Consider the following 23185-nt stretch of genomic DNA (forward strand, 5'->3'; position numbering starts at 1 on the left):
CGGGCAGGGGCGCCATGGCGGCGGCCGAGACGAAGATCATTTACCACCTGGACGAGCAGGAGACGCCGTACCTGGTGAAGCTGCCGATCCCGGCCGAGCGCGTCACCCTCGGCGACTTCAAGGGGCTCCTCAACCGCCCCAACTACAAGTTCTACTTCAAGTCCATGGACGACGACTTCGGGTGAGCGCGGGCCCGGGCCCTGTCCCCCGGGGCCACGCGTGGAGCCCGGGCCCCGTGGGCCTCTCCGGGGAGCCGTGGGGGGTGGCTGGGGAGCTCCGCCCGCTCGGGGCCGGGGCCGGGGCTGGCTGCGCCCTCGGCCCCGGGAGCGCCCTCGGGACGGCGGGACCGGGACCCCCGGGATGGGGAGGTGCCCCTCTGTGCCCAGCACGGGGAGGGGGACCCCGATCCATCCTCCATCCCCATTGCCGTTCCTTGGCGAGGATGGGGATACTGTCCCCCTTGGGTTCTCTGTGGAGGGACACACTCTCCGTGCCCCCCAGGACCACACCTGTGGGGGGCTGGTGGTGAAACCCCCAGTGCACATTCTCTGGGTTCGTTGTTCCTGGGTGCTGCCTCCGGGAACAGCCGCACATCCTCGGATCCCGCATCAGCTCTGGGGAAGCTGCGCCATGCTAACTTCTCAGCGAGGGAACTGGTGATAGCCTGCTTCAGGTGGCAGAGGCACCTTGGAGGAGACCATCATCCTCATGTGAGGGTCACATCCTCCCCTTGCTCCGGGTGTTTGGCCAACACCTTGCCTGAGGTGGTATCTCCCATGCAGCCCACATTGGGGTGTCTAGAGTGGCACTCCCAGGTTGCATCCAACTCAGGACTGTCATTCCCCACCAAAAGGGCCTGGGCATCTCCCACTGTGCCTGCCTGGGGAAAGTGCCCCTTGCTCCCTCCTCCAAAAGGGTGTGGAGGTAGTGCCACCTGTATCAGCCCTTTCCATGGGACGGATTTGGGGACAGTTTTGTTCTCCTACCATCCATTTTGGGGAGGGACATCCATTTTGTCAGCTTTGTCCTCCGCATCTCATTTTTGGGAAGAATGTGTAGAGAAGACCAGCTTTCTCCTCTCCAGCCTCCATGGAGAAGGAATGAGAGCTCTCCATGTGCTGCCCATCTCTGAGCAAGGGGTATGTGCAAGACCTACTGTACCCATGTACATGTCTCATCCTCAGAGATGTCCCATGCTCAGTCTCTGGTATAGAAAGGAGTGCAGCCCTGCATCCCATCTCCTGCAGGGCAGCTCTTTTCTGACCCTGGTGTTTCCATCACTTCTTTTGTGATGCCCTTTGGTTCCTCCCATCATAGGTGACTCTTTGGAGGTGAGGAGGTGTGTTCTGTCCCTTGTTTGGATGTTGTACTCACCAGTATTCTGGGCAGCCCCTGCTGTCTCCTACTTGTGTAAAGTTGATTACTGTTCTGGGGAGCAAGTACCATGTGAAGCCCCTCCCTGTAAGACCCTTTGTCCTCACTTTGTTTTGTCCAGATTTCCTCCAGCTGACTTTCCTTTAGCCTTCTTGAGGACCTCTTTTTCCATCCTGGGGCCCTTTTGGTTTCTACAACATGTGATCCTTTACCATTCCTAGGACTTTGGTGTTTGAAGGAGTTGTGTGATCCTTCCTCCTTTGAAGATTTAGTGTTTACAGTAGGTCTTGTGTACGGAGCTGGGATTGCAAAGTGTTTTCAGTTTTATAGTCTTCCCAGTGTCTTCTCGCTGCACCAAATACCTCTCTAGGCTGTGATTTTGGCTTGTACCCCATGTTGAACAGGGCTGGGCCTGTTTGGGGCTTGGATGAGATCTGTGTGGCTGCCTCAGCAGGGGGTGCTCTCCCCTCCTCAGCCAAATTATCCCAATGCCCAGGTTCCCGTTAGTTTGGGACGTGCCAGCTTTCAGATGAGGCTTGAAATTTGGAGTCAGTCCTTTGACCGCAGTCTGGGACGCTTTGCTTCCCTAAATTCCTCCTGACCCAGTGGAGAGCTTTAATCCTCAGAAGCTTCCCCATTCTCTCCTGGCAAATAGAGGTCTCCAGCCCTCATTTTCCATAAATTTCCTCAGCAATATCAGTTGTCTGTGGATCGTTTCCTGTCCCTCAGCTGTTGAGTAGCGTTGGGTGCTATGAAACAGCTGCCTCTCCCTGTCTCAGAGGGGACCATGTTCATTGGTGGGAGAAGTGAGTTCTCCATGCATGCTGTTTGTAAACAAATGCTTTGGGATCCTTTGAAATGTTGTTCTGGAAGTGAATTCAAACTTGTCTTGAATGAAACATTGCCATGTGGGTGGGAGAGTGTGCAGCTATAAACAAAGTTTAGTAATAAATAGCAGCATCTTGCATTGGGAAGAGGGGTCTGGTGGCAGTGAGGTTTTGTGCTGTGCCTTTTCATCCTCTCTCTTTAAGGTTCTACAAGAGGAGCTAGATGATATATTAACAAAACTCAACAATAAAGCAGCATAGGGAGTTATAGTGGGTGATAGCAGGGAGAGGGGAAAGTCACTCGGGAAGACACCACAAGATCAGTTGTGTCAGAAATGCATGGGATGAGATTTTTGTTGTGACCAGTTCAGCTAATTTATTTGGGAAGCACAGACCACTCTGGAAGGTGAGAGGGGGTCAGGGGCTGTGTGTGGGCAGCCTGTTCCTTGGAGAAGTCCTGGGCAATGAGTTGTGCAGTTGGAGCAGCATGTGCAAGGCTTGGGGTTTGAGAGACAGAGCAGGACTCTTGCTGTGGATGCTTTGTCAGGAAGGCTGTCTCTGCTGCTTTCCGGAGAGCTGAAGAATGTGCTGGTGGTTGGCTGGAACATGGTGGGAACAACCAGAGCAGTCCAGCTGCAGCCTTGTCCCTGAGAAGCCCTGAAGCCCCAGGCAGCACACAAAATTTCATGATCCCTGGTAATTGATGTCCATGAAAAAGTGAGCCATTGGCCTGCAGGGAGAATCAGAGACAGAAGGGCAGGAGGCACCTTGGCTGCTTGACTGCAAATGCATGGGCAATTAGTGAGAACTAGACTGGAGGTTAACAATGGTGGCATTCAGAAGCTGTGTGACAGGGAAAAGCATTTCTCTCTCATACACATGGATTCCTCTCAGCTCCTTCCCAGAGGGGATTCCCTCAGGGTGCCTTCTGTCTGGCTTGTGCTGGGCTGCAGTCTCTCAGCTGGGCAGTGTCCAGGAGTAGGACCCAGGTTAAAGCCCCCTCAGTGAGAGAAGAACTAGATGGCCTTAGGGCAGCTGATCCATGAGGAGGAGGCCTGCAGGTGCCATGGTTCTGCTTTGGACCTTCTGCTGGATCTCTGTGGCATAAACCAAACTTTTCCTCTCATCTTATTTGGAATGGAGACATCTCACCTTCCAGAGCCAGCTGGAGTAGAATCTCTAATGTTTCCTCTCATCTCTGTAGCCAGTCTGACTCTTTCTCACTCTTCCACCTTTTTTTTCCAAGCTGTGGATCTCCAGTCTGGTATTTCCTTCAGCTAACCCCATCCCCAGGGCAGTATCACAGCCTCAGTCTTGGTGTGTGGGATTTTTCATTCTTTTGTTTATCTTGTTAATATTTGTTTGCTCTGAGAATCAGAGTAGTGATGGAGCAGCTTCAGCGTTTACATCTCCTTGGAAATGTGAACTGAGGTTCCCCTGGGTAGCTGTGGAGCTGTCAGGCTATGGCAGGAGTTAGTGCTCAGCTTCAAATAATTAAGACCCCAGAGTGGTGTCACTTCTGGGTGGCAAAGAGGAGAAATGAGAAGAATTTCTGCACCTGGTCCTGGGGAGAGGAGTTGTGAGCAGCAAGGCTGCTGGGTTTTGTTCTTGATGCAGCTGCACATAACAGGGTGCAGATATTTGTGCCCTTGTTGGCTTTGTGTGCTGCTGATCCCAGAAGTGGAGGCGCATGAAGGTCCGCTGATGGATGGTGTGAATGTGGCTGTGCACAGGTGTGGTGGACTCTTCTTGGACCTGAGATGTTTTATGTGGCTGTGTCTCACCATGAAGTGTGGAACTACCCCTGACTGCTAACATTGCACTCATTAGAGAGGGAAGGTTTCTTCCTGCAGCTTGAATCTTTTCATTCAGTGTTTCACAGGTAGGAGCTGTGTGTTGATCAGCAGGAGAGCATGTTACATCAGTGCAGTGCTGTGACTGCTTTTGAGATCCATGTTCTCCATCAGACTTCCCCCACATTTTTCAGGATTTTGAGCAGACTTTTCAATTTTTTTTCTTTAATTCATAAAATGGAATTTCCAACTGTGCTTTGTCTTGTCCACTTGACGCTGGGAGCTTCCTGGGCAAACATTTGTGTGTCTCTTAGCATGACAAAGCTCTCAGTTCCGTAGAGATGCTGCAAGAACAGGACTGTAAATTCTTCTGGGCACCTGTGCAGCTGGGAAGGGAACAACCCTGCTGATGGTCTGTAGTTTGTAGTTTGCTGGGACATGGGTTTCAGTCATGTGTAAAGTGTTGTCTCCTACCCAAGTCCCTCATGAGAAATGTGCCTGGGCAGTGTGGACTTCTCACCAGCCAGGTATTGTGCCTGTTTGCCTCAGCTGACCTACACATTTGTCTTTTTATCTGGTACAACTCTGAGAATGTTCCTATATCAGCTGATATGTGATTTCTTTTGATTCGTTTCCTGTGTCTTATTGATACTGCTCATTTTCTATTGATCAAAATGTTTTCCCACAGGGGCATGCTGAAGTTTAAGCTAAACTTTTCAGAGCATTTTAATGAGTGCAAATTGTGTGTCCAGGTAAATCCTTAGCACCTGGCCTGAAATTCTGCCTTGTCTTCCCATAAATTGTGGAGTGCTGAAAGTTCGAATTTCTCTTGCCTGTGAAGAAATCACTTTGGTGATCATTTTGTTTATCTTCACTTGGCCACCTCCCCTCTTCTAGACTGGAGAGCAGAAGGGCCCCCATTCTTCTGCAAGGGGACCTCTCCTCCCTCCCCATCCTACTGGTTCTGCATTGCTGGGAGAACACCAGTGATCTGAGGTACATGGTGGGATGGTGCTGCTCCTCCTGCTGCCGCTGGTTTCTCCCTCTTGCAGGTCTCCATTCCAGTCTTAGTTTCATAGCTGTGGTGATTCCTTGGTCTCAGCTGTGAAGTGAAAATTGGTATCCTGCTAATCATTGGCCCAGTATCTTATCCAGACCTGCTTAATTATCACCTGCTCTCCAAAGCTGGGTCTGAGGCAGTGATTAGGACAACGCTCTGGAGGCTTCGGAACAAAGCGGGTGCTGCGGGAATTCCCAGTGCAGGGGTCAGATGCCATTGGTATTTGGCAGCCTCATCTCTGCACATGTGCATGAGGAAACGCGTTGATGCTCTCTGAAAGGCTGAGTGATTTATTTTTATTGCAGGATCTTTTTGAAATTGATACCAGCGGTGACTGTCCTTCTGGCTGGAAATGCTGGGAGCTGGGGAAGGGATCCTAAACTTAATAAGCAGTGTCAGTTTCTAAGCAGTGGTGAGCCCTGGCATGGTGCCCCTGCCTTTCCTGCCAGCTCTTTGTAGCATGTGTTGGGGGAGTTCTTTTATTTTGATTTTGGGAACTTTTTAAAATTTATTTTTAATTGGAAACTTTTGCTGTCTCCAGAAGACCTTTGCCTGTCCCATGCCCCTGATGGAGACTGCTTCCATGTCAGCATGAATTTCATGCTGAGAGAGGTTGGCAAGAAGTTCATGAGTGAAAGGGCCTACAAAACTCCCTTGCATGCTCACATCCTTTGTGGTCGTCTCGTGACAGCACTGGCTCTACTGGAAGGTGGCCATCGCTTTTTTCCAGTTCCTAGTCAGTCCCTGTCCATTCCATGTGGAGAGGAGCACTTTACACATGAAAGGCCACAGCACCCCATCTGCTGTGCTCCAGAGGATGTGTTTCCATGCCTGCTGTGAGGTGAGCTGCCCTGGTTAGCAAGGGCCCACCAGCAGTTTCTGCAGACATTTTGCATGTAGGTTAGTGCAGCCTGTGCCTCTGTCTCCTGAGCTGCTGAGGATTTGGCAGAGAGCTGCTAACCACTGTCTGCATTTGTGGTGGGGAGTTCCTGTAATGCTGCCCGTGCTTGGGGTGGCCCATGGACACCGGAGCTGATTCTGGCTGGAGCTGCTGCTGGAGGCCGTTTCCAAGTGTTGTGGTGGTGGGGGCTACAGCAGTGCCAGGGTTGAGGTGAAGATGGAGATGGTTAGTTGACAGTATTCCCTGCTTCCCTGGGTTGTATTGTCTGTGCCTGGCTCTGTGTGTCCTGCTGTTCAGACCCAGCTATTGCTGTCTCTGTAGGTGTCCGGCGTTCTCAGTTGTGGTTGGAGCTGTGCTCTGAAGGCCACATGAGATGGCAGTCACAGCCTGGTTTCTTTGCCCAGGGGTGGTGTTCGGAAAGCCAAGTTAGCCAAATCAGGCTGCAGACCAATTTCCCTAAGGCCTTGTGTGTCCTATGCAAACAATGAAGCTTTAGAACAGCTATTGAATTAGTTTGCAGCCAGAACTGGTCAGAAATTTTTTTTGACTGAATGTATTTTCTCCCAAAATATGGTGTCATGTTGAAGCCAGCGTTTTTCTTGGAGAGGCATTGTTTTCAGTTATGTGTTTGATGGGAATGTTTCTTAATTTTAAGCCTCTTTTGTCATTTCTGAAAAAAAGAAAGGTCAAGAAACCTTTACTCAGCCATGCGAATGCAGCTGTTTTGGTGCAGTTCAGTGTTCTGAAATCATCTGGAGGACTCTGGTCCTCCAAATTCCTGTACAGAGCAAAAACTTACCTTGATGTCTCAGAAATTGCTACAGAGTAAATCAGTGTGGCCTGGCTGTGGTACAGCTGTGCTCCAGCATGGTTCAGTCTTGGAGGTCAAGGCAAAATGCTATAAAAAATGGCTCATAAACCACCATAATTTGGGTCACAACCTGAGCATTTTTTGTTGTTATGATATGATAGTTGTGGCCCCACTGCTCAGTTTCCTATTTCCCGCTGAGATACATCTTTTTTTCTAAAGTGAACTCTAAAATTTCATCTAGAACTTTGCTGTTCCCAAATCCCAGACATTGGCTCACCCACGAGGTGGGTACTGGGTCTTCTGGATGGTAGTGTGAGCAGTGATGTTTCTTCCCACATGGCTGCAGTGAGAGCAGGATGTTGCTGGGGAGGCTGCATTTCATAATGGACTCTGAGAAGGAAGATGCTGGTGTGCAGGGGTGGAGGTAGATGGTCCATGAGCCCAAGGTCGTTGTGCTTGGAGGACTGAGCTTTCAGTAAGTTCCTCTTCTCCATCATGCCCCTGGCCTCTTTCTCCTGTGATTTCTTCACCTGGTCTCATAGCAGATGTGAATTCTTCAAGGTGGAGGCTGCCACCCAACCTCATGGACGTGAGGATGCTCAGTAAAGAAGGGTCTGTAAATGTAAGCAAAGAAAATCTGGTTTCCCCTGCAGCTTTTCTGCTGCACACATGGGTTTGGCTTCAATCCTCTGTAAGGGTGGGCATCAGGCCCTTCATCTAGACTTGAAAGCTGTATATGTAGAGGTGTAGGGAGCATAGTTGAAATTCCTGAAGTCCTTTTTGAGCTCAGTGTACTTAAAGGGGTGGGAAGCCTCCTCCATGTCTGCATGGCAGTTGCTGAACTGTTCTGAGCTGAGGGTACCTGCTGTAATGAATTGCTACTCCTCCACCCTTGACTGCATCCAAATAGATAGAACAATGTTGTAGTTTAAGATATTTGATCTGTGAAAAAGCCCATGAAGAGGAGCTGGGCTTGCAGAGCACAGCAGATACTGAGTCTGCAGGAAATTGCCTTCATGTTGCACCAGCTTTGCATCGTGTTGCACATCCGATGAAGCAGCAGTCGGGGCTGTGTGTTTTTGGTGTTTCCTATTGATTTCCTCCTCTCTCCATCCCTTGTTTGTTATTCAGAGCCTGCCCTTCTGACCTGTGCTGGATGGATTGTTGTTTTCCAGAAGGGGGATGTGGCACCACGTGGCTGTGTTACTGTTTGTCCCACTGGTGCTGGCTTGTTAGGCAGCAGCTGGCAAGTTAAGTAAAACTTAATCCTGCTGGTGGCTGCCGTTGGAAATTTTTGGACCAAATCCTTTTGTAAAGGCTTTTTGGAAAGCGTTTCAATAAGGTACAAATAGGGGAATTAGTCTAATCTCTGTGACTTTGTCTGCTTTGTCCATGTGCTTATCTGTGTAATGCCGTGGTGGCCTTAGGAGAGAGTGTGAGCTTTTGGGCTGTGGTCTCTGAGGACTGCATTAGCTTGCAGAGCTGAAGCATTAGTGTTTCCCTGAGCCCCAAAGCTCTTGGTTTCACTTGTTTCCATTCCTATGTTGTTACTACTTTAGCACTAATATTAAACCCATCCAGGAATGGGCTGGAACTCTCGGGAGGCTTTGGCAGGCACAGATGCCTGGCGCTGACCTTCCTGTGCTCTGTAATTCTGTATCACAGTGGAGGGTTGGGACTGTTGTGGTTGTTGTATCAGTTATTTATTAAAGGGGACGTACCGGAGGCGTTGTTTTTTCAGTCGCAGCTAGCTATGGAAGGCAGCAGAAGCAGCGTTTGGGTGCCCTACTCCACTAAATCCTTTGTGGTGATTATTTCCTCACTGGGGTATTTCTCCTTGTGTCTTGTTGGCTAAAATTTGTTAGAATGTTAGAGCTGGGGAAAAGAGGGTGCAGTGTGAGCAGTGACTGAGTTGCTGCAGTGGGAGTCTGTCCTTCTGGTCCTGGCTGAAGACAGAAGCTGAAGTGGGAAAGGCTTCCTCACATGACTTGGAGCAAAACTCTGTTTCTGGGAGAGCTGTCACTGGCTGCTGTCTGGGAAGGTCTTTCCTCTGCTGGTTTTTGACCTGCCCCTAGGGTTTGGAGAGGAATTTATTTGCTATGTGGCCCCTCTGATCGCTCGCAGCTGTCTCTGTGACAGGCTGGGAGTTCTGGATCTGGCTAGCAGAGTTTGTGGACTTTCCCTTGTTTGCTGGTGGCTACAGGCTGGTTCTGGGGATGCTGAGAGTCTGCCAGAGGGGTCTGTGTTTCAGGAGCTTTGGCTGTGCATGGATTATTATAGCAGGGAAGCTGGTGTTAGCACAGTAATCTCATGACCCGCAAGCAAATAGGTTGTCCCCTGTGCACTGCATTGTGCTGTGCTGCTGTTGTTGACAGCCAGAGCAGTGTCAGCAGCAGGTGACAACCTTGGCTTGGTGGCCTGATGCCATCAGGGCAGGGAGAAAGTTGCTGCAGTGCTGATGGCTGTTGCCTGGTTGGCCCCAGGGAGCAGCAGCTTCTCAAACTGAAGCTTTTTCCAGAAGCTGTGATGGATATGCAAACTCCATGCTTGTGTTTGCATACAGCTAACCAGCTGTCCCAGTTCATTCAGCCCTGCCTAGCTCAACCAGTATGTTTGTGCCATTCACACAGAGACTTGCCTGTGGGCCCAGATGGGGCTGTGCCATACTGGAAATCCATATAGGGGCTCAGTGCTTGAAGTCTTGCTCTTGCACTCTGTTCATTTGAGTTTTCTTACTGTTTTTTGTGGCTCTGAAAAAGATGGATTTTCATGGTTCTGGCTGCAGAGCTAAGTCCCTTATGGCAAACCTGCCTTAGACTTAGAGCTGGTAAATGCACCTTTAGGTCCTGAAGGGGGTCCTGTGAGGTGGATTTTTCTTCTAGATGAAAAATATGTTGTTGCAGCTGGGCCCAAAAAGTTAGACTTGGGAAAACTTTTTAAGACTATTCCTTATCTAGTCATCCTGGAGGTATCAGGGGATTTTGAGGATGTCAACATCTGCATCAGTTTAGGGTAAGCTCTGGGTTCCCTTGGGGCAGCTCCAAACTAACACAAGGTGTGCAACATCTCTGCCAGTGTGCACAATATTGGAGCTGGGTGTGACTTAGCTGTGCCAATGTAGAAGGGTTTGTAGATGTGAGGTGGGGACTCTGTCTGGCCATGTTGTAGGGTCCAGCTGTGCTCCTGGTTGATCAACATGTGGTGTTGGTACTAAGTGTTTGTGGTCAGTCTACATGTAACTTACAGGAGAGATGCTTCAAGGGAACTTGGTGTCAGTATTGCAGATAATCAGGAATCTCAAAATCAGGGTGGTCTTGTAACTTGACTTACCAGCAGATCCACAGACAGAGGATGGCCCTATTGCAGTAATAACATGTCATGAGTATTTCTGAACTGCCTTTGGGAATAGCTAATGTGTAGAATGACCAGTTCAACACAGTTACCAAGCTCATGGGGTATTTACAGACTTGTAGACAGGTTGTGCATCCTTCCCCTGCACTTTTCTATCCTTGAAGGACTTGGGAGTTGGCAGTTGTGGCTTTGAGACCCTCCACGAGAGAAACATTCTGTGTCCTGTGATGGTGATTTCTGGAGGTCAGTGGCCATTACCCAGCCTTTGGTGCAGTTGTCAGAGACAGCTGGTGGAAGGTTTTGCATGGTATGTGACAGGGTCAGGTCCAGGAGTTCACAGCGTCAAAGAAAAGCAGCAGTTGGACCTGCTGCTACAGTGATCCAAAACACTGTCCTCTTCTAAAGTGAGGGGAGGCTTGCCCTCTTGTTGAAAAGGAAGATGATTCCTGGTGTATAGGTGAGTCCTGGTAGGACCTGAACTGAATTCTGTACATGGCAACTGTGAAGACTTTATATTTACAGTAATGTATTGGGTCCTACTGTATGGCTTTCATCTGCTTTCTGGACCTTTAGTTGAGAAAGTTGTGTGCCAGCACATTATTGGTTTGACTGGGACTGGAGCACCTTACTTGTCTCTTTCTTCCAGCAGCTGAACAGTATTTTCATGCTTGCTGGGTTGTTGGCTGGAGGGCAAGCCTGGCTGGCCTGGTAAAGGATGCTTGGTAGGTTACTTGTTGTATTCTTGCCCTGTGTCTTGAATGGAGTTTGGTGAATAAGTCTGGTGTTAGTAAAATTGATGAAGTATATTAAAGGCTACTAAAAAGTGCTCTATTTGCTGTTTTTTTAATGCAGGGAATTTTTTGTACCATCTGCATGACACTGTCAAAAGCAGATGAGGCAGAAAAACAATTAAGTGTCCCTGGCCTAGCAATGGTCAGAAAAGTTTATTCTGAGTGTTCAGACCCCTCATGCTCTTTTCTGCCTCCTGCATTTTAGGACCAGAGGGATGAGGTATCAGCGTTTGCCCATTTTTCAGAGTACTGCAATAGCTTGCAATCTGGGACAGAGTTCTGTCTTTGCCACCATGCAGCTGTTGTGACACTGAAAGGCTCTTCTTTGCGTGAGTCCTTTTCATTGTTTTTGGCACATGTTTTGTGGTGAAAGTTTGTTGTGAGCTTTATTAACAGACTGTTGGTTTTATGGGGGTTCTCTGTATGTCTTACAGACCCAGTTAGCAGAGCTGTTGCTGATGGCAGCCCAGCTGGATGTGCAGAGTAGGTGCAGCCATCTACAGCCTGTCATGCTTCAAGACTCCTTCCCATTGGGTAGGAGGTTGAGTCGGTTTCCTAGGGAGGCTCTTGCAAAATTGTTTATGCAAGGAGAGAGTAATGTGAGCTGGTCAGTGTCTTGAGGACAGGACACATGTGGAGGCTGCTTTGTCATTTCCTCGTGGAGATGTCATTAAATTAATTATTAACATGATGGGGGGAAATGAACCTTGCTCCTCTTCCCCACAGACCTCTGCCTTGGTCTGTGTGGTCCCAGATCTGCTCTGGAGGTATCTGGCTGGCAGAAGGGTGCTCCTAAAGCATAGGGCTGGTGCTGGGCAGGGCTGTTGTGCTGGCAGCCCGTGACGAGGAGGTGCTGGTGAGCAGACTGCTCTGTGCTTCCCCAGGTGTGGAAGTCAAGCTTTCAGACTTGGTTTCCCACCCTCCCCCTCTTCCCAATTTCCCCCTGTTCTCCTCTCCTTGGTCTCCCGCTGAGTTGATGCTTTTCCAGGAATGAGCTGTACTGCTGGCCCAGCACATTCCACAGCAGCAGCGCTTTCTTGGCAGGACCCTCACTTGCTGTTAGAAAAAGCAGGGCTGACTTGGTGTCCCTCAGCTGAGGGCCAGAAAAGGAAGGCCTGGTCTTGCGTTCCTCACGGTGCATGCAGAGCCTTCCCAGGAGTCAGGGCCTTCTCCCTTGGTTGTGATGTATGGGCAAGCTTCACACTGCCCCCCCAGCAGCCCCTGGGGCCCTTTGCAGCTCCTTACAGTCATCTTAACCAGTGTGAAGTCCCTGGACATTGCAGGGGAGGCTGTTGCTTTTCTAGCCAGCCTAGAAAGGGGGAGTGACTTCTCACTCATGGGGAGTTGCAAGGAGCTCCCTGTGGGGTGCAAACACCTCATTCACAAGCTTCTTGATAAGCTGCTGTTGTCCTGTTTTGTAACCAGCAGTAGCCAGATAAACCCTTTGTCCACCTCTGCACTATTTTCACCTCTCTCCCTTTCCCGCTGTCGGCAGGAGCTGGTGTTTTGCAGCTCTGCCTTATGGGCTCTTCCTGCTGTCTGTGTCCAGATGGAGCTGAGTGTCACAGCAGACCAAGCCTCCTTCCTTCGGTGTGCTTGCTGTCTCATATTAGTGTGAACCACAGCAACCACATCAGGATTTTACCCTGTCTCATACACATCTCTGGCTGGGGCCTCTTTGGGCCTGTTTCCTCTCCCAGCCTGAATACAAGACCAGCTTTTGGCCACTGTTACTATGTCTGTGGAATTGTCTCCATTCCCTAAAGGTCATTTCTGCAGATGTTTAACCTCAAATCTTTTTTTCTCACAGTGAGTCCCTGCACTTGTCTTGTATCTTTGTGTTGTGTTGTATCTTTATGCAAGCTTTTAGTTACTGAGGAGCTGAAATTGAGCTAGCAGCATGAAGAACCTGACTTGGCTTCTGCTGGAAGTTCCCGTTTGTCCTGATTTCCAATTCAAAGAGACTGAAAGTGTCACTGAACCTTCGGGGGCCTGCAGAATGCTTTCTTTGATGATGTCTGTAAATGTCCTTCCGGAGGAGGTTGGAAGCATCGCTTGGGCAGGGCAGGATTAATTAGCGTGGAGATGCCTCCTGCAGTCCCTGTGCAGCTTCCTGCTGCCAGTAGGTCAGTGGAGGACAGGCCTGTCGGGCTTGTTTGCAGAGCAGGGCTGCAGCCAGATGGTCACTCTGGGATCAAGGTGGGAGGGGCTGCCAGGACTCTGCACTCGCCGTGAAATCAGTCTGTGGCTTTGCTTTGATAAGTGCTGCTCCTGGGCAGGCCTCTGAGCCTGGGTGGCTCCTTCCTAAATGCCATTCCTTTTCCAGTCTTTGGACTAGGTGAACAGGAGGTCTGATCTCTGTCATCTGCCACCCAGTGATACCTGTAGGGCTGAGCACAGGTCCAACTGGAGCCAAGCATCACCCAGACTTAGGGGCTCTGCTTGTCCTGGTGTTTGTCCAGTGGAGTGATTGCAAATGTCTTGATGAGGGCTTCTCAGGGAAAACAGTTGGCATCTTGGATGTCTGACTGACCATGGGGGGAAAGCACAGAATGCTGGGGATGGTGCACATCCACAGCTGAGGAGGCTGTGGGGCAGCAGAAGTGAACGTGGTTGAGGGAGGCTCTAGACCCCTAGCAGGGGGACTGGGGCTAAATGATCTGTAAGGTGCTTTCCAACTCAAACCCTTCGCTGGAAACTAAAGAGCCTATTCTTGAGGAGTGCGGGTGGTAGCTTGAAATGACCTTTGAGGAGTCCTTGTTATGTTCCCTGGACTTGTTAGGAGGGCAGGGGTGGCCATTCCTGCACAAGTGCAGAGGTGTGTTACTCTTTTGGTAGTAGGACAGCTGTTAACAGATGATTTGTGCTTCTTGATTCTTGAGAAGCACACCAGGTAAAGACAGTGCTGCAAAGGAGTTCATGTTCGTTCACATGGGGTGCAGGGACAGACAGGACAGCAGGTCTGAGAATGAAACCATCTACAAATCTGCATTTCCCCTTTTACCTTGTGCCGCAGCACAGAGGAGCAGTGCAGGGGCTTGGAAGGAGAATTAAATGGGAGAGTGACAGTCTGTTTATGGTCAGAGAGCCCTTCTCACCCCAGTGTAATGCAATTTGTACTCCTCTTCTTTGCACAGGAGGTGAAAATACAGTGAGGGAGACTCAAAGAGTGTGTTGGCTTACAGAGACAGACAGCTCAAATTCTCTAATCCTGTTTGATTCATCCTGTTTGCCTGCAAAGCCCGAGGTCTCACTGATACATGTGTGATCACTGCCATGTGTATTCTTTGGTTGGGTCTGTAGCTCTTGGGTGAATTGTATCCCCTTGGGAAATACACACATCATATCTGGGCTTAATCTAACAGGCACATATTTCCCAACTGAAATCCCAGCACTCATAGAGAATTGTCCTGTCCAGTTTTCTAATCTTGTGAAATGGCTGCAGAGCTCATCCCTGTGGCTTCAGCACTGTCTTACAGAATAGATAAGGATTTTGCTGTAGAACCAGGAGCTGCTCATATTTGGGTAGTAAAACATGAAGGTGCTTCCTTTTGCTATGCAGCATTATTAATCTATATAATCAATTGGAAACAAGACATCCCTACCCTAAGGGTAGTGTACTAGAGGTCTTGAAAATGAGATCGTATTTCTAGTGTGTAAATCCCTGAAGCTTGTGCTATTGGGTAGAAGTGTTTCCTGATTTTTTTTTTTTGTTTGGTTGTTTTTTGGGGTTTTTTTACTTCCTTTGTGAGCTGTAGGAGATGGGGGCTGTTAAGGTTACAGGAATGACCAACCTAATTATGCACTTCTGGAATGTTGCAAGAGAAGATTGTTTATAATTTAATTCCTGGGCTTTCCACTGTTGGAAAGAACGTTGCTGCTCTGTAAAGGTTTTTCCTCTTAACATTTGAGGAGACGTCTTACTTCTTTAATCTGCTCTACTAACTTTGCATCTTTTCAGTGTGAAATTGTCATTGCTCAGTTGTCTTCTCAATCTTTGCACGTCCCCTGTTTTTCATCCTGGCCATCAAGCTGTCCAACGTGCTCAAGAGGTCCCCAACCCTACCTCCCTTCTTGGTACTGACCCCTCTGATGCCAGATCCAGCTTTTGTATTTGCCACCATGTCTGTGATTTCTTCTTTCTGAGTATCCTCCCCGCAGCAAGCCCTTAGATAGGCAAGCTGGGGGACAGGACTGCCAGAAACAAGCAGTAATGGCTGCTGAGCTCCAAGCCTGCTTCTAAATCTGAGGTTCAAATCCTGTGGAATCCTTTGTCCGTGCCTCTTGGATTTCTTCTTTTGCTGGGCTTGTAATACTCCATCAGAGTTCTTCTCAGGGACCTCGCTGTGGCTAGCGGATGCTGCTCAGGAGAGACCAGAGCTGGCTGAAGCTAGAAACTCGCTTGTATCCACAGCCTCAGCCAGGCTGGAGGCCACCGAGGGGAAACGAGGAGGCTGGAGCAGAGCAGCTGTGCTGGCGATGTGTGCGCAGCCGGGGGCTGACACGGCGCAGCCGTCTCCGCGGCTTGGGGTTTATGGCCTCCTTTCTCTCCTGTGCACACTCTCTTGTTCCCCACCTTCCCTTCATTCCTAGGACATGACTCTGTGATATAAAATACCCTCTAATTTCCTGAGCCAGGCTGGAACTCCCCGGAGAAGGCAGCGTCTGCCTGCCTGTCCCTCACCCGCCTCTGCATCCATGTTCCAGGCTGCCAGTTGCTCCCGCCGGCAAGGCAGCGGGAGGGAAACTGGGAGCATGGCACCTTCCCAGGCCATGGGGAGAGGGTCTGCTGGCTCCAAAGGAGGACCTGGTGGGAGGGTAGGGATGGAGCCAAGGTTGGAGCTGAGTTTCCTTTGCTTCCTTCCCTGCTGCTGGAGTTGTCCCTTCCCCTCCCCCAGCTGCATGGGAGCAGATGTGCTGCTTGTGTCAGCCCTGGCAGCCCCCTCCGCACACCCCAGCCGGGCTCCTGCACAGCCAGAGCCTCGTCCCCTCCTCCTCTTCTTCCTCCTCCTCCCCCTGGCTTGGCCCCGTGTCACTGGGGATGGCGGTGGAATCATCCGCCCACTCGGCCTGCCTCCCCTGTAACCCTCCCTCCTTCCTCCCTCCCGCAGGTCTCTTTGTTGGAAAATTCAAGGCAGATGAGTGCCGGGGAGCGCTGGGCCTGCGTGCCAGGCGCTGAGCTGCAGCTTGGCCTCGGCGTGTCTGCTGGCCCCAGGATGGGAAGGGGGCCCGTGAGTGCCTGGCTGCAGGGCAATTTTCTGGGCAGGGCAGCAGCACCGAGGGTCCTGGACTTGCACTCGCCTGGGCAAGGCTCGGGTTGCTTCCACGTGAAAGGGGGTTTTCCTGGCCACCATTCTTAGCCATGTTCTACCCAGCCCCCAGCAGGACATTGGAACATTCAAAACCTGACAGTAAACTCAAAGCAGTCCCTCTGAAATCATCTTTAGGCAGATGTTTTCCCTGGGCTCTGGGAAAAGGAAAGGCTTGGTGAGCACCAGGGAGCCTGAACTCCTTCTGGGTCTGCTCTTTCAGGAATCCCGGGCTCAGACCCCATCAGGTGGGGGCTGTTCCCAGCACATTCAGAGGATGGCTTTCCCTGCCAGCACATCCGCGGGACAGTTTCATCTCATGGCTGCCTCCCCATTCAAGCGCGGAGCAGAAACGTGGCGCTGCTCACAGCTCCCCCAGAGGCTGCTCGCTCAGTGGCTTCTGACGTGTGAACCTGCGGTCGTGTCCGTGCGAGAAGTGTGACTGGAAGAGTGGTGAGAGGTGGGAGGAGGAAGGCTGCAGCTAGGGCTGAGGCTGGAAAGGAATGGAGGAGGAAGGCTGCAGTTCAGGCTGAGGCTGGAAAGGAATGCAGGGCATGAATAGCTGGGATGGTGTGAGGGGTGACAGATGTGAGCAGCGTTGCAGAGATATTCCAGCTCGGCATGTGCCTGACTCCAGCACTATCAGTTTTTGCTCTGTAGAGTCTAAATATATAATCCTTTGTGCTCTGGCATCTGGGTGATAAATAGTGATAAATAATGTGGTGGCTGGAGAAGGAGGCAGAAAACTGCTCTGGGGTGGAGCTGACCCCTGGGATGTCTGGGGCAGCCACAGGGTAATAAGAGTGAGGAGGGACCAGTTCTCAGGACAGAGGGAGCTTGTTCTCCATCAGGCATTGCAGCTGAGGCTGGATGGGCGGGTCTTGAGGTTGGTTTCCTCTGTCCGCACTGAAAGTGGAATAGTTGACTTGTGCTGAGCAGTTGGTCACCTTGACCCAGCATATATATCACTCTGTCCCTTCACCCACAGGCAGAGCTCTGTGTCCCTGAGCAGGCAGCATGTAGCACTGAAAATTGGCTCTGCCTGAAGTTCTCTCTAGGAATTGGATGCAGTCCAGGCTGCTGGCGACAGTATGAATGGATGCTAGTGCAGCCAGGGCAGGGTGCATGTGTGTGTGCACTTGGAAGTGAGAAGAAGACAACTTGCCTGCATTGGAAAGGGCTGGTGTGGGCACCAAAGAGGGTGGGTCCCAAGGGGTCTGCCTGTATTTGACATTCATCTGGGCTGCAGGGGCTTTGGGCAGAGGCTGGCACAGAACATGCTGAAGAAGCGTTAAGCTATCAGGGTTTTAATCCATCGTCACTGCTCCTTTCCTGCTTTTCCTGCTTCTCCATCTGTGCAAGAGGAATTAACACACATCCTGGGAGTGGATTAGACTGCTCAAACCATGACCTCCTCATCTGTGCCTTCTGGGGAAGGGTAGCCTTTGTGCAGTCCCTTTGCTGGCTCTCCAGATTTGTCAGGGATTGTGAGTGCCAGCTGCCAGGTGACGTGCTGCCTTTCAGCCTATGGGACAGCCCTTTGCTGAGCGTGTGTGACACTGGTGCAACCAGTGGGGCTGGCAGGGTGGAGCGGGCCTGCTCCCCAGCTTCAGGCTTCCAGCACTGCTCATTTGCCTTTTGCTGATGCGTTGTGAGTGTTGGCAAGCCTTGTGTCCTGTTTTTGGGGACAGCTGGGACAGCTGTTGGCACACCAGGGAGCACAGCCAGGAGCCCAGAGCGCCTGTTTCTCCAAGCCCCAGCGTGCTGCGACTCAATGGCAGTGGGGACATGGGTCACAGCTCCGTGTCCCACCTGTGCATCCTCTTCAGTTCCCCGTGACCTGGGGATTGGCTTGGGGACCTTTCAGATCTGTTGATAGGATTCCACTTCTGAGTAGTGTTAGATACTTATAATCTACTTACTTTTAATACATAATTTCTCTTGGTTTCACATTCTTTACTTTGTTCTTTTTTCTTTTTTGTTGGACTTTCTCCCTACCCCCAAAATTTATTCACTATCTAGTTACCTCATGTTTTAAGCATAATATGTGTCAAGCTACCTTAAATATAGGTTGGAAGGGGAACATAGCATCACAAGCTAATTGTAATATATCTTTGTATTAAATAAGAGTGCTTAAAATGTTGTCATTGGATAGAAAAGGAAATGAGCTTGTTAAAGCCTATTTTGGTATTTGATTTATCAAAGATAGTAGTAATTGAATCTTCTGAATTTACAAGTTGTTTTGATTGCAGATTCTGTGTGGAAGAAGTATTTAGGGGTCCAGTAATATTTAAAATAAGAAAAATAAACTTTATTTTTTTCCGCAGGAGTAAAAAAATAATCAGTTTTCTTTGGAGAAAGTTAGTGCTTCTTTCACTGTGAAGGCTGATAATGTAGCTGTTTGTGTAATGCAGGGATGTGACATTATGGCACAACTATAAAGCTTGAAATGATGTTGAAATATTATACATGTAAAAAAAAAGCAACAGTATCATTTAGTAGGCAGCATGTTTAACGTATTTCACTTTCATCTATTAGAAATCTCTGGCATAGTTTGTGATTCTTTCAGATCATTATAAAGAGGCTGAAATGATGTATTTCTTTAGAAATAAGCAAACTGGTGGAAATATGTCTGCTGGAAATGCAGTAGAGCAGGAGCAGTCTGGGAGGCTGCTGGAGTGCGTGGAAGAACTTCCTGATACAGTGGGTGAGGGAGCCAGCTGGGGAAGGAATGCACTGGACTTGTTGTTTGTGAGCAGAGAACTGGGGGGTGATGTGATGGCTGGAGGCTGCCTTGTGCACACCAACCACAACGTGATAAGAGTTTTTGATTCTCAGAGGAGTAAGGAGGAGGATCAGCAGAACTGCACCTTGGACTTGCTGAGGGCAGACTTTGGCCTGATGAGGGACTTGGTTGACAGAGTCCCTTGAGGGGCAGTCCTGAAGGGCAAAGGAGCCCAAGGTTTCCTTTTCCTCCTTCAGGAAGGAAATCTCAAAGATGCAGGAGCAGGCCATCCCTATGTGCTTGAAAGACAAGTCAGTGGGGAAGAAGAATGGCCTGGCTGAGCAGGCAACTTTGCCTCAAACCCAGGAAAAAATAAAATATTTTACCTTTGGAAGAAGGGGGAGGCAACTCAGTGGTACAAGGATGTTGTGAGGTTATGCAGGAAGAGCTAGAAGGGCCAAAGCCCAACTGGAGCTTATCTGACTACTCCTGTTAAAGACGATTAAAATGTTTTTACAAATAACGTCAGCAACAGGAGAGCTGAGGAGAATGTCCATCTTTTATTCGATGTAGGGGGAAACAGTGACAAAGGGTGAGGAAATGGCTGGGGTACTTAATGTCTTCTTTGCCTCAGTCTTTAATAGCAAGATCAGCTGTTCTCAGGGTGCCCAGCCCTCTGAGCTGGGGGACAGGGAGCAGAATGAAGCCCATGTAATCCAAGAGGAAATGGTCAGCAACCTGCTTAAACACACCAAAGTCTATGGGGTCAGATGGGATCCACCAAGGATAGTGAGGGAGCTGCTGGAAGTGCTGACTGAGTCACTCTGTCATTTACCAGCAGTCCTGGTCAACCAGGGAGGTCCCAGGTGACTGGAAGTTGGCAAATGTGATGCCCATCTACAGGGAGGGCCAGAAAGAGAATCCAAGGGAATTACATGCCTGGCAGCCCGACCTCAGTGCCAGGGAAGGTCATGGGGCAGATTGTCTTGAGTGCCATCATGGGGCATGTACAGAACAGCCTTTCATTCATGCACTAACTGTGCCACGCTGTCACAGGAGATCAGGCTGGTCAAGCAGACCCAGCTGGCATGGGTTTTGGAAAGGCAGGTCCTGCTTGACCAGCCTGATCTCCTGTGACAGTGTGGCACAGTTAGTGGATAAAGGAAAGGCTGTGGTTGTTTCCTACCTGGGCTTTAGTAAAGCCTTTGACACCATTTCCCACAGCATTCTCCAGGAGAAACTGGCTGCTCATGGCTTGGGCAAGTGTGCTGTTCCCTGTGTAGAAAACTGGCTGGTTGGGCTCAGGAGGGTGTCAGGAATGGAGCTACATCTATTGGCTGCTCACAATGGTGTTCCCCGGGGCTCAGTACTGGGGCCAGTCCTGTTTAATATCTTTATCAATGATCTGGTCATGAGGATTGAGGGCACACTCAGTTCACAGATGACTAAGTTGGGTGGGAGTGTTGATGTGCTGGAGGGTAGGACAGCTCTGCAGAGAGATCTGGACAGTCTGGATTGACGGGCCAAGGCCAGTTCTATGAGGTTTGACAAAGCCAAGTGCTCGGTCCTGCACCTGGGTCACAACCCCACACTGCTCTGCAGGGTGGGGGAAGGCAGCCTGGAAAGCTGCCTGGTGGGAAAGCAGCTGGGGGTGCTGGTTGACAGTGACTGAACATGAGGCAGCATGTGCTCAGGTGGCCAAGAAGGTCAATGGCATTGTGCGTTGTGTCAGCAGCAGTGTGCACAGCAGGACCAGGGCAGGGACTGTCCCCTGTGCTTGGGACTGGTGAGGCCACACCTTCCACCCTGTGTCCAGTTTTTGGGCCTCTCCCTACAAGACAGGCATTGAGGTGCTGGAGCCATGTCCCGAAAAGGGCAACAGAACTGGGGAAGGGTCTGGAGCACAAGTCCTGTGTGGAGCAGCTGAGGGAGCTGGTGGTGTTTAGTCTGGAGAAAAGGAGGCTCAGGGTGGACCTTATCACTCTACAGTTCCCTGAAAGGAGGCTGTATCCAGGTGGGGATTGGTCTCTTCTCCCAAATAGGAAGCAACAGGACAAGAGGAAAATGCCACAAGTTGTGCCAGGGGAGGTTTAGATTGGACATTAGGAACATTTCTTCACCAAAAGAATCTGGCACTGAAACAGGCTGCCCAGGGGAGTGGTGGAGTCATCATCCCTGAAGGTATTTAAAAGTTGTGTAAATGTGGCACCTGGGGACATGGTTTGGTGGTGGCCTTGGCAGTGCTTGGGTAATGGTTGGACTTCATGATCTTAAAGGTCTTTTCCAACCTAAACAATTCTGTGATATGCACCTGAATTTTGGCTTTACTGATTAAAATGTGATCTGGGGGATGAAACAGCTGAATGCACATAGAAAGGTTATTCTGTCTTTGGCTCCTCTTCAGGCTGCCAGTCATGGCTGTGGGCATAGGAACCTGTGGCCTAGCAGCAGGAGAGAGCTACCAGTCCTCTCCTGCTCCATCCCCAAGCCTGGGCTGCCTGGTGTTGTATGCAAATACCCATCTGGGAGTCTCCTTTTCCTTTGAAGTCCTGAACCCAGCTCTGACTGCCTCCTCTCCCCTCTGCAGGGTGGTGAAAGAAGAGATCTCGGATGACAATGCCAAGCTTCCCTGCTTCAACGGCCGGGTGGTGTCGTGGGTAAGCAAACCCCTTGCTTCGGTGTGTCTCAGCCTGTTTGTGCCCTCTGAAAAACAACATTTGGATGTGGAGTGCCAAGTAAGGCACAGGGGCTGCTCAGTACTGTTGGTGTGCTGGCTGCTCACAAAGCTGATGAGCTGGATCCCCACACTCCAGTCCCTCAGCTGGAGAGGGGGCTCTGTGCCAGGGAAGATGTGGGATACCTCTGTGAAGAGCTCATGGTGACTGATGCCTGCCAGAGATCATGGTCATGGCCTGTCCACAGCATAACCCCTGTGCCCCTATGGCAGGGTCAGCTTCCCAAGGAAAGTCCCACTCCAATGACTGGTGCAAAGGGCTTAAGTGACTTTAGTGCTGGTGAAGCGGACTGGATTTGACTGCCCTGAAGACTAAAGGTACTGCCTGGGCAGCTGCAGGACAAGCTTTTCCCTCAGTACCATGCCATGCACACGCTCTGCTCCCTGCTCGCATGCTTCCCTCTGTACCCATGGGGACCCTCTGTTAGTGGGGGGACAGTCTCCACAGCACATCATCCGGTTTTCCCTCTGCTGAGCTGTATTTTGTGCTGATGAGGGTGTGTGGATCTACACCAAGACTCAAGTGCCTTTTTCCAGAGGCCTCTGAACAGTAAAAATCCTCAGCAAATCAAGCCAGGTCACACCTAATTCTGCTTCTATCCCTGCACCAAACAATGACGTGGAGCAGGAGGAAAGGCTGTGCTGGGCTCCCGCACAAAGAGCCGGGGCCGGACGCCTGCCGTCCTCCCTCTAGTGGTTATCCAGGCCCTTCGGAAATCAGCTGTGGCCACCACACATTCCTCTGCATCCATCCCGCTGCTGCTGCATCTGCCCCAAGATGTCCCACCACCCCACCCCTTCCAGCTGTTCTTTGCTTTCACCTGCCCTATGGGGAGTCCCAGTGTCTCTAAATCCATTCCGGTGTTCCTTTTTTATCTGTGTGCTTTTCCTTGTGATCCTTGTGTCTGTGTAGCTGCTGGCTTTCCTTGCAGGAGCTCTTTGGTTGTTCAGTGTGTGGGTGGCACAGATCTGGTGTGAGTCTGTTTGGTGTGGCCACCATGCTGCTGCTCTGCTGGGCTGGATCCTTATAGGGAACTTGTGCCCAGAGTGAGCACCACTACCAGCTCTTGTTCATGAAGGGTAATGACAGTCCCAGAGGCCTCTCCTAGTCCATGGGTGGTTTGGGGAATGAGAGGGGAGCACTTGCTTTGCTGCTTCTGACAGACAAGCTGGGATGATGCTATTTTAGGAACTCAGTACTAATTTTAGCAACAGGGAAAGACAGGGGCTTGAATCGAAGTGAGTATTTCCTGACAGTGTAAGGGGCAGGAAAAGTGCAGGATCATTATCAAACCCTTCCTGGGAGGAAATCCCAGCCTTGGAAGTGTTAGAGATAGCATCAATCCTGCCTGCTTGGGAGCACCCTCCACTCTCTTCACTGCTGTTTGACAGCTGCCTGTGGCTAGTTCCCTCTGTCCAGATCTATTTGCTTGATGTTGCCTTGAGATTTTCAAGCATAAAGTGTTATAAGACTTTTCCCTAGGCAATGCTGGCCACTTTCAGCATCTT

The 23185-nt window shown here is 50.3% G+C and overlaps 1 protein-coding gene across 1 annotated transcript in view; it reads left to right on the forward strand.

Moving 5' to 3' along the window:
• Positions 1 to 6: 6 nt before the first annotated feature.
• The window catches only part of DVL3 (dishevelled segment polarity protein 3), a 31484-nt gene continuing 8305 nt past the window's right edge, over positions 7 to 23185 (forward strand). The window contains 2 exon segments of the mRNA XM_031055502.1: positions 7 to 181; positions 21530 to 21599. Of these exon segments, the coding sequence (XP_030911362.1) occupies positions 15 to 181; positions 21530 to 21599 (237 nt within the window). The 5' untranslated portion in view covers positions 7 to 14.

This window comes from Geospiza fortis, unplaced genomic scaffold (genome assembly GCF_000277835.1).
Source record: "Geospiza fortis unplaced genomic scaffold, GeoFor_1.0 scaffold172, whole genome shotgun sequence".
Lineage (NCBI taxonomy): Eukaryota > Metazoa > Chordata > Aves > Passeriformes > Thraupidae > Geospiza > Geospiza fortis.